Raw genomic sequence first — 14,290 nt, 5'->3', positions numbered from 1 at the left:
ATACATGGCACCCAGCCCATAGGGCTAGCTAGGGCGTACTTTAGGGGCGACTTACATGTAGTAAAAGGGGAGTTCTGGGCCTGGCAAGTAAATTTAGATGCCAGGTCCCTGTGGCAGAAAACTGCGCACACATGCCCTGCGCTAGCAGGCCTGAGACAGGTTTGAAAGTCTACTTCAGTGGGTGGCGCAAGCAGCGCTGCAGGCCCACTAGTAGTATTTAGTTTACAGGCCCTGGGTATAGAGATACCACTGTACAAGGGACTTATAGGTAAATTAAATATGCCAATTAGGTATAAGCCAATCATACCAACTTTAGATGGGAGAGCACCTGCACTTTAGCACTGGTCAGCAGTGATAAAGTGCTCAGAGTCCTAGAGCCAACAGCGAGAGGTCAGAAAAACCAGGAGGAAGGAGGCAAAAAGACTAGGGATGACCATGCGTATGGCCAAAAGTCCAACACCAGCCATGCCGAATGCCCTTGCGTCGTCTGCCCTGTGAGGTGGCTGTGTCCTCACCTCCGCCAGCGCGGGCCGTACCTCTGCGGTTGCAGCACCCCCTTCGGGGTCCTCCGGAAGGTCCACTGTGCTGTGCTTGTGAGGGCGCGACAGCTCACTGGTTCGCTAGGGTCGAGGGTCGGTAAGCCAGGCCCCTCTTCATCACTGTCTCGGCCAAGGTGACGTGCTGTAGCGCTTTCCTGTAGACTGGCGCGTTGCAGCTGTTGGGATGGATTTAGTGCTGCTGCTGTGGCCTCACAAGGGGGGGACAGGTTGGCAGGGATGTACAGTGAGGGCCTAAGCCGGAGCAGATCACAACTGGTCGCTGCACGTACCCTTGAGGCCAGTTGGAGTAGTGCTGCACTCACTGCGTTGATCTGGGGCAAGGAGCGGCTTGTCTTGGGGCCTGGAGCCTGCGGGCGTGGCAGTGGGCGTTCCAGCCCTCGAGGCAGTACTGCGGTGTGCTGGCAGCACACAGCCACGTGGGGCGGCTTGCCTGCAGGTGCCGATCGGAGCACCGGCGCCACGGTGGGGGCAGCGAAGTAGAGTAATCTGGCATGGGGTGGGCGGAGCCTCTGGCAGGCTGCGGCTGATTGCCGCGCGCGTCAGTCTTCGGGCGGCAGACGGAGCGCCGCGCAGCTTACAGCGGCACTCCGGTTGAGTCTCCGTTGCTGTGGGGAAGCAGCTGGGAGCCACCTTCGTCGCCAGTTGTGAGGTTGGTGGCGATTAATAAATATTGGTGGCGATTAATAAATAACGCGCGCACAACAGAATGTGATGTACACGGGTCCTTCATTTCCCGTTCCCTGTCCGGCCCCGACGGCACAAGAGCAGACCCTCCTCCGACCCCCCCGGGAGCTGCACCCCGCCGTCCCAGCATCCGAGCGCTGCGAGGCCTCCGGGAGGCTTAAGCGCTACACAACTCCAAATAACAGAACTAACTGTCCGGCTCCTATCCCCGACTGTCAGCTCCGCTCCTCCCCGCCCGGCACCCTCTCACCTGCGCCCCGGCCCCGCCGCCGCCGTCTCTCCCTCCGCCTCGGCCGCGGTTCTTTGTTTCTTTCGCGTTGCGCGATTACTAGCTCGGCGGCGGCCATCTTGGGTAAGGATCTGCGCCATATTGAGTCGGGACGTCAGCTGTGCCCTGCAGTGAAAGCCGCCATTTTAGATGAGGGAGCAGCGAACGCGCCCACTCCGTACCTGGCGTCTGGACGGGTAACAGTAGGAGCCATTGTCCCACAGGGTCACAACCGTCGCCAGTGAGGTCGTACGCCATCTTGGTGATGACACGCTCCCTCTCCAGTGGAGACATCTGCATTAGCGGCCGTCTTGGAAAAGGACGAACTCCGTCTAGAGTGAAGACTGCGCCATCTTGGATAAGGACGTACTCCGTCTAGAGTGAAGACTGCGCCATTTTGGATAAGGACGTACTCCGTCTAGAGTGAAGACTGCGCCATCTTAGATAAGGACGTACTCCGTCTAGAGTGAAGTCTGCGCCATCTTGGAAAAGGACGTACTCCGTCTTCTGTGAGGACTGCGCCATCTTGGATAAGGACGTACCCCGTCTTCTGTGAGGACTGCGCCATCTTGGATAAGGACGTACCCCGTCTTCTGTGACGACTGCGCCAGCTTGGATAAGGACGTACCCCGTCTTCTGTGACGACTGCGCCATCCCGGGGACTACGGAGCCCGTAAAATAGACGAGTCCCCAGGGAGGACCCGAAGCGGCTGGCCCCACTCCGCTGAGCTGAGCCGTGCTTGCCTCTGACACCCTGCGGAGAGAAGGAAAGCGGAACACCGGTGACCTGATCGGGGTCAAGGAACAAAACTGGCGAGGCCCCTTGACTTGGGGCCCCTGGAAAACTAACTCTAGAGACCCCTACTCGGAGGTCCGACAGAGCACCACTGGGGGCACCTGAAGACAAGATTGTACAAACGCAGCATTAAGGTGAGAGCCTCTGGGAATATAATGGAAACACCCCTGGTCCGGGGAATCACCTGGCGAGTTGAATTGAACCAGATCCCAGCAGGGACTATTTCCAGGACTCTGCACTAAGAGGGGGGTTTCAAGACCAAAGCAAGAGTAAAAGCGATCCACCCAGCTTCTTTCTGACCCCAGCTATGGAGTGTGGGCTCTGAGAGTAACTCCACACCTTGCCCCATCACTCGAGCAAACTACAACGATCTGTAGGGAAACCACCTACATTTGGCACGTGCACATCACCGCAAAATGGGTAAAACGGGCCAACACCGTGCAGTACAGTCCTCTAGACTCTTAGGGCACTTGGAGGTAGTTCTGTCTGAGGTAGGAGTGAGATGCACTCCTTGCACCATTTCTTCACAGCTGTGCAGCACTTAGTGCCAGTTGCAACGTTTAGGTTTGCGCAAGTACGCACGCTGGTCTTTCGCTGTATTGGCAGCAGCCCCAACATTCTGGACACAGGGCATTTGAGCCCCTTTGGGTTGGCCAGATGACTAGGGGTTCCTGGTGGTTTGTAGGGCGCCAGGCCCCATTGTGTATTTGTGTTGCTAGGAAATGTATTTCTGGTAGTTTGATTTTCAGACCCTGTTCTGGCTACCTCTAAATTGTGTTTTATGATTTTGAGGTTCTGGCATACTTTGGGTTATGCTAGTGAAATTATGTTCCACCCTGTGCTTTTTGCCCATAATGATGCCGATACTTAGGAGATAAGTATCTAATATTAGACTGTTGAGATTTGGGGCGTACAATGTCTTTGATACCTATTGTGATGCTGTGCTCTATGTGGTTTATATCTCAGGATGATAAGTACAGTGATTCTCCTCTTACACCACTCCATCTTCAGTCCTATCTTGTTGAATCAGCCCTGTTCTGAAGTAACAACCTATCCCTAATCGCCTCACTTTCCTGTCTCCACAATAACTCAGGTTCCTTCACCCGATGTCTGGATTACGTGCCCCCTTCTTGCCCTCATACTTCTCCTCACCACCACCGTCCTAGTAACACCCTTCCCTTTTCCCCACCACCCTCCTCCTCCACAATTTCCCAACATGGCCACCGCTCGAATTAAGTCTGGAATTAATTGCTACAAAATAATCTATCCTTCTAACCTGTCTAAAGCTGCAACAAAACGTTTCAAGCATAACACCATTGAATATTTCCCCGATTCCCTTTTTGTCGATCAGTTTTACAATGGTCGATATAGGGGGCTCAAAAATGATCTAATTTTTTTCACGCACAACATACCCTCTTGGTCTACCAGCTTTTACAATTCCTTTAACGTCACCTCCTCCTCCTCTATCCCCCATGGGAAACAGCTAAAAATTTCCCCCTCTGCGTGTTTTAACGGCTCCCTCACTATCTCACTCTATAACAACGGTACTGTTATGATCCAAGCCAAAGACACCTGTCTCTCTCTCTTTGACCGCCTCTTCCCTTCCCTACTCCCCTCCCCTGCTCCCGGGCTATCCCTTGACTCTCCATCTAGCTCCACCAATTACTCCCTTTCTCCTCCCCTGACCCCCCCACTCTCCAACAGGCTGCACCCTGGGGAGGCACAGGTCTACCCTCTTCTCTCCCCTCGGACCTCCCCTCGCATTCTTCCCCCCTCACAGTTTGCCCCTCCCCTCTTCACTTCAGCCTTACCTCTAGCTAACACACTCCTCGTCCATTCCGCACCGTCCCGGCACTCCATTCTCATCTCCTCCCCCCTATCCCTTCCAGCCACCCCCCTCCTTAGACCACCTCTCCTCCAGCCCTCTCCCCCTGTCTATGTTCCCTACGCTCCCCTTGTTCCCTCCTCCGCTCTTCTTTTCCGCCCACTCCTCCCCTCACTATGTACCCCGATTTCCCCGCAAATACATTCCATCTCTATCCCTCCCCACTCTCCTCCAGCACTGCTGTGCTACCCCTTTCCTCCCCTGGTAACCCCTTCCCTCCCTTGGACCGAGCAGAATCACTTCCTTTCTTCAACTTCCCTTTCTCCCAATCCCCCCCATTCTGCCCGATACCCGCTCCATCACAGCCACCTCACTTAGCTGCCAGGACCTATCCAACTCTATCCAACTCCCCCCCCTTCCTTTCATACCTCCCTAATCCCTATGACTCCTCACACTCCTCCCCTCTCCTATCGCCCCACCGCCCCACTCCTCTACTATCGCCCCCTAGTTCTGCCCTTAATTCCTATCCTTCTTGCAACGCCAACAACGACAACTCTCCTCTCACCCCTGGTGCACCAACTCCTGCTCTCACCCTAAACCTTTCCCCACCTCTGAACCCTATACCCCTACTCCCCTCCCGTTCCCCCACCTCTTCCTGCCGTACACTGCCTAGTGCACCCCCTCCTGTTTCCATCGAGCCACCCATTACGCCGTGCTCTTCCTTACTCTCTCTGGAAAAAAAGCTAGGCTCTCTAATCACCGCCATCTCCCAACTTGAAGCTACCATTTTAGTTTTAAGCTCCAAGATCTCGACTTTTCCACACACCTCAATTCCTTTGGCTAACACTCACCCTTCCACGAGATGCACCTCACCACCACACCCCACTATAGCTAAACATAGCCAGTCATCTGCAATTCCACACAAGCACTCGAACGCCACCCTTCCTTCACTTCCACTTCCCAGTAACCCTGTAATCTACACTATTCCGACCATCTCCTCTGTCAGAACCACTCGCCCACCTAAATCCTCCCGAGCGCCCTCATATAAGCACAATATCCCTATCACCCCTCATAGCCCAAGTGCCCCCGTCACCAAAACAGTTGCGTCAGAGCTGCGCTGTCTGCTCCACAACTGCAGATCTGCAATAAAACACAAACTTGAAATCTCCGATACCATCAACCAGCACAATATTGACATGATCTTCCTCACAGAGACCTGGTTCAACGATACCTCTCACTCTATGTTTGATCTCCTTGTACCCACAGGCTATTCTATACTTAGAAATGACAGAATTGACAAAGTGGGGGGAGGTGTTGCGGTCATCTTTAGAAACTCCCTTCAACTTAAGGCTCTTCCTAACAGCTCCTGCCACACTTTTGAATGCCTATCACTTGAGCTTCAATTGCACCACCGCTCACCTCTCAGATTCCATGCTATTTACCACCCGCCTGGTAGCAGCCCTTCGTTTATGGAGGAACTCACGGACTGCATCAGCGACCAATTCACGCAAAGTGACAATCAGATTTTCGTGGGTGACTTCAATGTCCACTGGGGCTCGCCTCAAGACACAAATGCGAATTTGCTGGCCACCTTCCTCTCTGCAAACGATCTTATCCAACACTGCACAGAAACAACACACTCTAAAGGCTCAATCCTAGACCTTGTCATTTCTAAAGCAGGCTTGCTGACTATCGCTACCCCTATTCATGTAGACTGGTCGAACCACCTCCTCATCCCATTCTCTCTTCACCTATCACACTCTATAACTCTGGGCCAGCCTAAGAGGGCTACTTCCTGGTTCCGTGACACTAAAAATATTGACCTCAGTACCCTCTGTAATTCTGCCTTGCTATCACTTCCAAGGCTAGACCCGGACCTAGATGTCAACGAACTCACCTCCCAATGCCTCACAGTCCTTGCAGTCGAAATCAATAATGTCGCTCCTCTCCAAAGCAAAAAGAAAAGGCCCACTCCCTCAGCACCTTGGTTCAACAAATCCCTCTATGAAGAAAGGAAGCTCATAAGAGCCCTTGAGAAACAATGGAGACAAGCACCCTCCACTGAAAATTTGGCCACGCTTCGTTCAGCAAGATCCAAGTACCACAATCTCATCTTCCTTGGAAAAGCGTCGCACTACAAATGTCTCCTTGACTCAGCCAAAAATAGACCCAAAAAACTATTCGACCTCATCAAGAACCCTAACAGCTCTCCCCCAACCTCCAAATTGGAAGATTCCACAAAGAAAGCAGCGGAATTCGCTATATTCTTTGACGAAAAGGTAAAATCACTTGTAGATCAGGTCATTCATCCTACCCCCACAGAGGAGTGCAAATCCTTAACCATTTGGCAAAACTTTGACCCCATCTCTGACGATGCTCTCCTTAAATGCATCCTCGATACAAAGCCCTCTAACCATTCTCTTGACCCCATCCCTAGTGCCATTGCCATTGACTTCTATACTAATTCTCTTTCCTACTGGACCACTCTGGTCAACCTCTCCCTCAGTCAAGGCTCCCTTCCTGTGTCCTTCAAAACTGGGCAGGTCACCCCTCTGCTAAAAAAAACCACTGCTCATGCGAACGACCTCAACAACTACCGTCCCATCACTAACCTACCCTTTCTTGCGAAAATCACAGAAAAATGTGTAGCGAAACAACTCTCTCGCCATATCAAGGAAAATGATCTTCTTGACAATTTCCAGTCCGGCTTCATTCAAAACCGCAGCACTGAAACAGCCCTGCTGCTGGTGATTGATGACGCGCTGCGGATACTCGATTCAGGGGAGTCTTGTCTTCTAATTCTTCTTGACCTTTCTGCAGCCTTTGACACTGTCAATCACAACACTCTCCTTAACACTCTTCAACAGAGAATGGGCATGGAGGGCACTGTGCTCAAATGGTTTGCCTCCTTCCTCTCTGATAGATCCCAAATGATCAAAATAGCGAACAGTCTTTCAGCTCCTGTAGCAGTCAGTCAAGGTGTTCCTCAAGGCTCCATACTTGCACCCACACTGTTCAATCTCTATTTAGAACCGTTGGGAAATCTGCTGAGTAAATCCGGGATCCACTATCATCTATATGCGGATGACACTCAGATTTACCTTAAGGTGGCCTCCAATCACGATCTCTCCTTCCTTAGCTCTACCCTCGACTCCATTCAAAACTGGATGGTAACTCATCAACTGATCCTGAATCCCTCCAAAACAGAATTCCTCCTCCTTTCCTCCTCCCTTTCTCATCCCCCAGTGCAAACATGGATGGATCAGATCAATCTAATGAACAATAAGCCCATCATTGTCGAGAGCGCAAAATCCCTTGGTGTCATTCTCGACAAAAAACTTAATCTACTCTCCCACATTAACTCCATTGCAAAGTCTGCTCGACACCAACTGCGCCTTCTTTGGGGGATTCGTCGCTTCTTCCCGGAGTACGACCTTAAAACCCTGGTCCAAGCGCTGGTTCTCTCCAGATTGGACTACTGCAACTCTCTTCTTACTGGCCTTCCCAAATCCCACCTTTCCCACCTGAAGTCTATTCTCCATTCAGCAGCTCGTTTCATATATGGGGCCAAAAGAAGCGACCACATCACACCCATTTTATCCACCCTCCGTTGGCTTCCTATAGAGGCAAGATCTATCTACAAAACTGCATGTATCACCCACAAAGCCTTGCACTCCTCCTCCCCTCGCTACCTGGTGAATAAACTGAAACTCTCTGGGGGCTCCAGACCATCACGTAATGCAGAAAAGTTATTGCTTGAACCTCCCATTTTCAAGAAGGAAAGATTGATGGCCCAATCCTTTTCAGGCAACGCGGTGAGAATCTGGAACTCACTTCCGCCTCAGCTTCGGACCACCACCTCTTCCCAGGCCTTCAAAACTGACCTCAAAGCTCTCCTCCTTCAAAGACACTTCCAAAGTTAATTCAAGCCCTCTGTTTCCAGAAGGAAGTCCTTCCATTATAGGATATTCTGTTCTCCATGCCTATAGAAGTGCCTTCCCAGGGTGTTTTTGTGTTTTGAGTGTCTGCCATTTAGTGCAGTATTTTACCTCTACCTGTATCTTGTACTCGTTTGTAACATGCACACGGCACCTTTCCTTTTCAACGTATCATTTGCTACCTCTTATATCTTGTTTGCTTTTGATACATGCACAACGGCCACCACTGCCTCATGTAACGTAACTATTGTTTTAGTGTTTTGAGTGTCTACCACTGATTGCAACTTTTTTTACCTCTATTCGTACTTTATTTACTCTTGTAACCTGCACACGTCACTTTTTCCTCTCATAACGTATCGTTTGCTACCTCTTTTTTTTTTTGCTCTTGATACGTGCACAATTATCACGATTGCCTCTTGTAATGTAACGCTTGTTTTTGTAACAGGCTCACTTGTAATTTGTCTCCTCTTGTATCTTTCCTTTGCCTATTGTGAAGCGCTCTGACACCTTCGGGTAAAGTCCGCGCTATATAAAAACGCATTAAATAAATAAATAAATAAAATAACACAAACTCCCCTCCCGCTCCCGCCCGCCCTGCCTATATGCCCTCGGTTACGTCACCGAGGCATGGTCCATTTCCCTAGGGTCGGGCGGGGGAAAGCCTTGGCGAACCCTTGGACAGTGGTGGGTGGTCCAGCCCAGCCTGGAAGTCACCACTACAGGGCGTAGGCATTCATGCTATATGGGGAAATTCTTCATTGCCTAATGCATTAAAAAAAACTGGTTAATGGCCTGGTATAGAAAACATCCACGCTAACAGACAGAGCATCTCTAGCTTCAAGATCACATGCCTGGACGTTTCTCAACGGCTATAAGATTCTTAAGCATCAATTTTATCGTCTAGTTATCTAAAAACTGGTTTTATGCATTGCCGTTTTGGCCTTCTTCCAGGGGAAATTAATGGAATTTCATGGGAAAAGGCCGTCCCAAGGGGTTGTTGCAGACTGTGTACTTTTGGTAAAGAAAGCATCATACACATTACTGGCCTAGTTCAAGAAAGGAGACAATCGATGAAAGGCCTTTCTAATCAACGTGTGATTCAGACATGTAGGAAGGCAGTTACTGCAAGCCTAAATGGCACGGACCCTATCCTGAACTGTTACTACATGAAATTCCTAAAGCTCGCTGGGAAGAAACTGTCCGACACTAACGTCCCACAGTGATTAACATTGCTTTACTCTGTTTTTTAAACATTCTTACTGCATGTTTTGCACTCCGTGATAACATGAACTCTGCTTTAGGCATTCTTGTGTCCGCTAGGCAGACTAAGCTGTACTTAGAACGAGGCTCCATGGCGGCTTGAGCTCAGAGAATCTTGTGCTAAGTATTCAATTAAAGTACAGCTTAAGCTGTGCCACCCTCTAACCATCCATTGAAGTATTTCCAATGTATATCCTACGTCACTTCTCCACTGCACAATATTTAGCAGGTGGAGGTTTATCGTCTGATTGCATTCACTATCGAATGCGCACAGCACAAGTGCTGATATAGCTCATTTGCACATGGGTATCACTAAGGAGAGTTTGGTGGTAGCGCCTGTCTCCTCCCAGGCAACTATTTGCCAGTGTTATAAAGAGTGGCAATGCACAGCTGTCGCACTAAAGGTTTTTAATTCTCTGAAGAACTCTGCTGCCCGTAGGTTGTACATGACACTTAAACATTCTGCGATTACATCCAAGGCATGGAAACCCATTACACATACATTGTCTAATACAACTGAAATAAGTGAGGGAAAAGTGATTTTAATTAAATTGAGAGAACTATAACGAATTGATTTACAAACCATGGTTAATGTAACCACGTTCAATTAATCTGATGACGAAAGACTAGAGATCCCAAAGTAGGATTTTAACATTCACACCTTTCACCCTGAAGCGTGCAGTGGGTCGAATTGCCTAACTCATATAACGTAGCTATGTATATAATTGATAAACATCTGCAAAAGTGCATATGCTTAAATGGCCAGGCTTCACGAAATGCAAAATTAATCAGTACACTTTATTACTGGCATGATAAGTGTGGGCACGTAAATAATGCTCCAATAAGTGTGACACGATCTATGTGCACTAACACTTATGCATTGTACATGACTCTTATAACCTGCCCTTCAGTTAAGACCAAAGCGCTTGATATGCCTTTCGAAACAGTTGAATAATGGTTATATCCGTTGTTTTCACTCTGAGGAAATTTCAGCATTCCTAAGGAACAAAGAAAACATTATACATTCAACAACAGAAACACTAATCTAAATGTTGTGGGGTTCTTCAAACTCATGACTGAACAGTAAAGAAATCTAGTGCTTTCAGAACATCTTCATGAAAAATATTTTAATTTAAAAAGTGAAGCAACCTTAACGACTAAGCAAATCAATATTTACACATGAACAACTTTGTCATTAGCCACATTTTAGTGCAGTATCTTGGGAAACAATTTGTGAATACACGTTCATTTAATGGTTAATATCATTAATTGTATTTTGAAAATATCAGCATTGAATTGAAACCATGCTGCATTGTTTGAACAATAATAACCCTTGCTTATTGTCACCCTTTCATAAACCTATCTATACGCTCTGTTTCTGAAAGTTTGTTTTAGTTTAGTCCTATGGTTTTTAAACTGGAGTTTGTGGACCCTGGGGGTCCGTGACATCTACTTTGGGGTCTGTCACTGTTAAGCAAATTGAATAATATTAGAAGATTAGTAAGTATACATACATAAAAAAATGAAAACTTAAAAAGTTAGGTAAATGTGAAGAAATATGAAACTGGAAGCTAAAAATTAAGTTGGTATCCTCAGCTTGATTCATAGTAGCAGCTCAAGTTTAGCGAACAGTATAATGGACAACTGGTGACCTCAATTAATAGACTAGTATACACAGACAAAAAGAGAGTATGCATTATGATGAAAAAGGCAAACTAATATTCTAGAGCCTGTCAAATCACTTTCTCATTAGGAAATAAATCCACATTTTTAAATGATTTCGATTTTTGCATATCTTTTGCCTATGCATTAAACAAAATAGTGCCTAACGTATTTGTTTAATGTATACTTGATTCTGTACTCTTGGGCATTATGTTCAAATCGTAGAAATTGCTGAGATGGGTGTCTGGTTTCCAGCAGTCATTCATCGGGGTTCCCTGTATTCAAAAGGTGAAGAACCTCAGCTTTAGACCAAGGGCAAAATAGTGTTTAAAAACCCATGTTTTTAGGACTTTAGGAATAGTACCAAACACATTGTGTCAATCAAAAGCTTATGTATACCTTGGAAGAAGATGATTAAAGAGTTTGGACAGAGCTCTTTCCTCGTTTCTTTCGTTTTATGGTCTGAATGCAACAATTCATCTTAGTGTCTGCATGTGAATTCAAAACTAATAATTTGAACAAGAACGTTCCCTCAAATTGCAAATTACTCAGAATATGCTAAATTATGTGACAAACAATCTTACCTTTAATGATGTAGAATATGTTGCGGCTGGTGAACCACAAGAGTTCTGTGACTGGAAACGTCACAGTATGCCCCAGTTGGTGGCTATTGAATGACCGACTGTGATAAAGTTAAGATAGAAGATACATTCACAACAAATATATAACACTTAAATAGTTGTTAAAAGTGGTAGTGTAGTGGATCTACACAACAGAGGAATGATTAAGCAGGCCTTTAAGGCTGGAACCATTTGCACACTTTGATAATAAATGCAAAATTACCATGTCAAATTTGGAATAGCAAAATTATCTTGTAATACTTCCCACATGCTTAAGTATGAACAGATTCATGGTCAATGTAAGGCTGAAATAAGCACAATTGTGGTTACCTCTTGGCTTGTAACACGGTACTGCAACTATGCATTCTTCTTTTATATGTGGCTTCAATTGTGGATTGCACCCACCAGTATGCTGTCCACGATGGTCATTGCACAATACAACCCTGTATCGCAAGCCACGGCCACAAGTCACAGTGCACTAAAAGAAAACAAGATACATAAAAAGTAACTCTGTAAAAAGTCAGGCAAACGCAATTTTCCTGATTAAAGAGATGATAGTGAGAGCACACAGTCCTTTTTGATTAATCTCACTTGTTTTCATCCAGTACACACTATTCTGTCATCACTGTTATTATAACCAACAATGCCACCAAACACTATTACTAATACCACCATGACCAGGACTGCCAGTACCACCACCAATACTATCAATACCAATGCCCCCATAAATACTAGGGTTACCATCAATACCGTTGCAAGTACTGTTGTCACCAATACCACACTTTACAAATGCCTCCATCAGTACCAACACCAGTTATAAAACCACCAAAGCTTCCAATGCCACACCATCATTACTAATACTACCAATACTACTTGTACTACTGCCATCAATACCACTTTTATAATGCCATCGTCATCATCATCATCACTAATATCACCACTCCCAAAAGCTCTCCTCCACCAATATCAAACGACCACTAATAGCACCAATAATAACACCACCAATACTACTTACACCAGTATCATCACTATCACTAGTACCCCCACCAAAAGCAGCAGCTCCATCACTAATACCACCATCAATAACACCAACAATAATATGAAGATCACCACTAGTACCACCAACTGCCACTAGTATCACCACTATCAGTAACGCCCATCAGCAATACCACACAACTCCTACCTCCACCCCACACTTTCATGTATTGCAAAGGTAGTCAGTTATGGATACGTTTGACACATAGGGGGTTATTACAACTTTGGGGGAGGTGTTAATCCGTCCCAAAAGTGACAGTAAAGTGACGGATATACCACCAGCCTTATTACGAGTCCATTATATCCTATGGAACTCGTAATACGGCTGGTGGTATATCCGTCACATTTGGGACGGATTACCACCTCCTCTAAAGTTGTAATGGACGTAGACCCCACCATGACAATGCATTAAAGATCTGCCGTTCACATGTGCAAAACAAAATCAGATGATTGTTTAATACAAACTTTTAGAATGAGCATGCTTTGGACGAATGGAAGTGACCAACTTTGCAAAAAAGTGCATTTTACAGTCTGGGCATTTTAGTACCATGGAAAACTGATTTTATCTCTGCAAGAACTCCTATCTGCTTACTGTGAACTGTGCAAATTCTTCTTTATCTTATTTATGCACCTCCAATGGTAACTTAGGCAAGCATTGTCTCCTCAGTATTTATGTACAGCTCTAGAATGGATAAACCATTCACTGTATCAGAGACTGACTGCATAAGTCATACTGGCTGGCATGTGCCTGGATGTACATATTTTTGGAAAGCTGATATCTGAGTGTGATCTACAGGTTATGAATTATAATCTAAAAAGGGGCAGTCCGGGTATTTATCCTTCACTGGTCATTAAATGGAGTACCAAAAAGTGGGCAATCATATTGATTATATATGACACTTGGATCTAGAAAAAACTGAGTATGAGTTCAGCACTGATTACCATTATCCTCAATCTCATAAAGGCAAACTTGCTACTGCGCAGCTGGCAGAGGTATCTGCTAAGTACTGTGTGGTTTTTAAGACAGGGCAGGAGAAAAATGATCTATTGTCCTTAATGGCATACGGTGCACATTGAATCAACAACATTTATAATCCAATTGAGGTTTGTTTTGGAAATCTGTCCCCCTCTTGTTCGGACGCCCTAATTAAATCATTTTGGAAGTTAAATACATTTATTAATATAAATATCTTGACTTGAAATCCACATTGGTAAGGTGTATTTGTTTTCTCTGAACAAAAAGCAAAAGGCCCCGACACACAGGGATCTCATTCCCTGTGTGTGGTCGACAGTTATCATTTTCCCTGATCATTTCTGCCAGGTCTTGCATGTCCTGCACTCACTTTGACCTAGTGGTCCCATTGCAGATGAACGCTTTGGTTAGATGTTACGGCTTGCGAAGCCAGCAGAGGATCCACTTACTGTAATCCAGCTATCCTCTTTCCGTCAGGATCTAATGAGGCCATTTCTCTTTTGGTGACAAGGTGTTGTTGGAGTGTAGTTATTATAATCAAAATTAACATGAAAGGTTTGCTAATTAATGCCTAATGATGCCGCATAGAAATTGTATTGCTGTGTTTTACTAAACGCGTGTTTGAAATGTGCCCACAGAGAGTGGCCACCAATGTATACGATGATTTAC

At 46.4% G+C, this 14,290-nt stretch overlaps 1 protein-coding gene across 2 annotated transcripts in view; it reads right to left on the bottom strand.

Moving 5' to 3' along the window:
* Window positions 1-14,290, bottom strand: part of ADAMTSL3 (ADAMTS like 3) — a 2,197,206-nt gene that overhangs the window by 648,895 nt on the left and 1,534,021 nt on the right. For both annotated transcript variants that reach the window (XM_069222572.1, XM_069222573.1), the window contains exon 14: window positions 11,944-12,091. In XM_069222572.1, the coding sequence (XP_069078673.1) occupies window positions 11,944-12,091 (148 nt within the window). The remainder of the gene's footprint in view (window positions 1-11,943; window positions 12,092-14,290) is intronic.

The sequence above is a fragment of the Pleurodeles waltl genome, chromosome 3_1 (genome assembly GCF_031143425.1).
Source record: "Pleurodeles waltl isolate 20211129_DDA chromosome 3_1, aPleWal1.hap1.20221129, whole genome shotgun sequence".
In the NCBI taxonomy this organism is placed as follows: domain Eukaryota; kingdom Metazoa; phylum Chordata; class Amphibia; order Caudata; family Salamandridae; genus Pleurodeles; species Pleurodeles waltl.
This window is presented reverse-complemented; position numbering and strand designations above follow the sequence as displayed.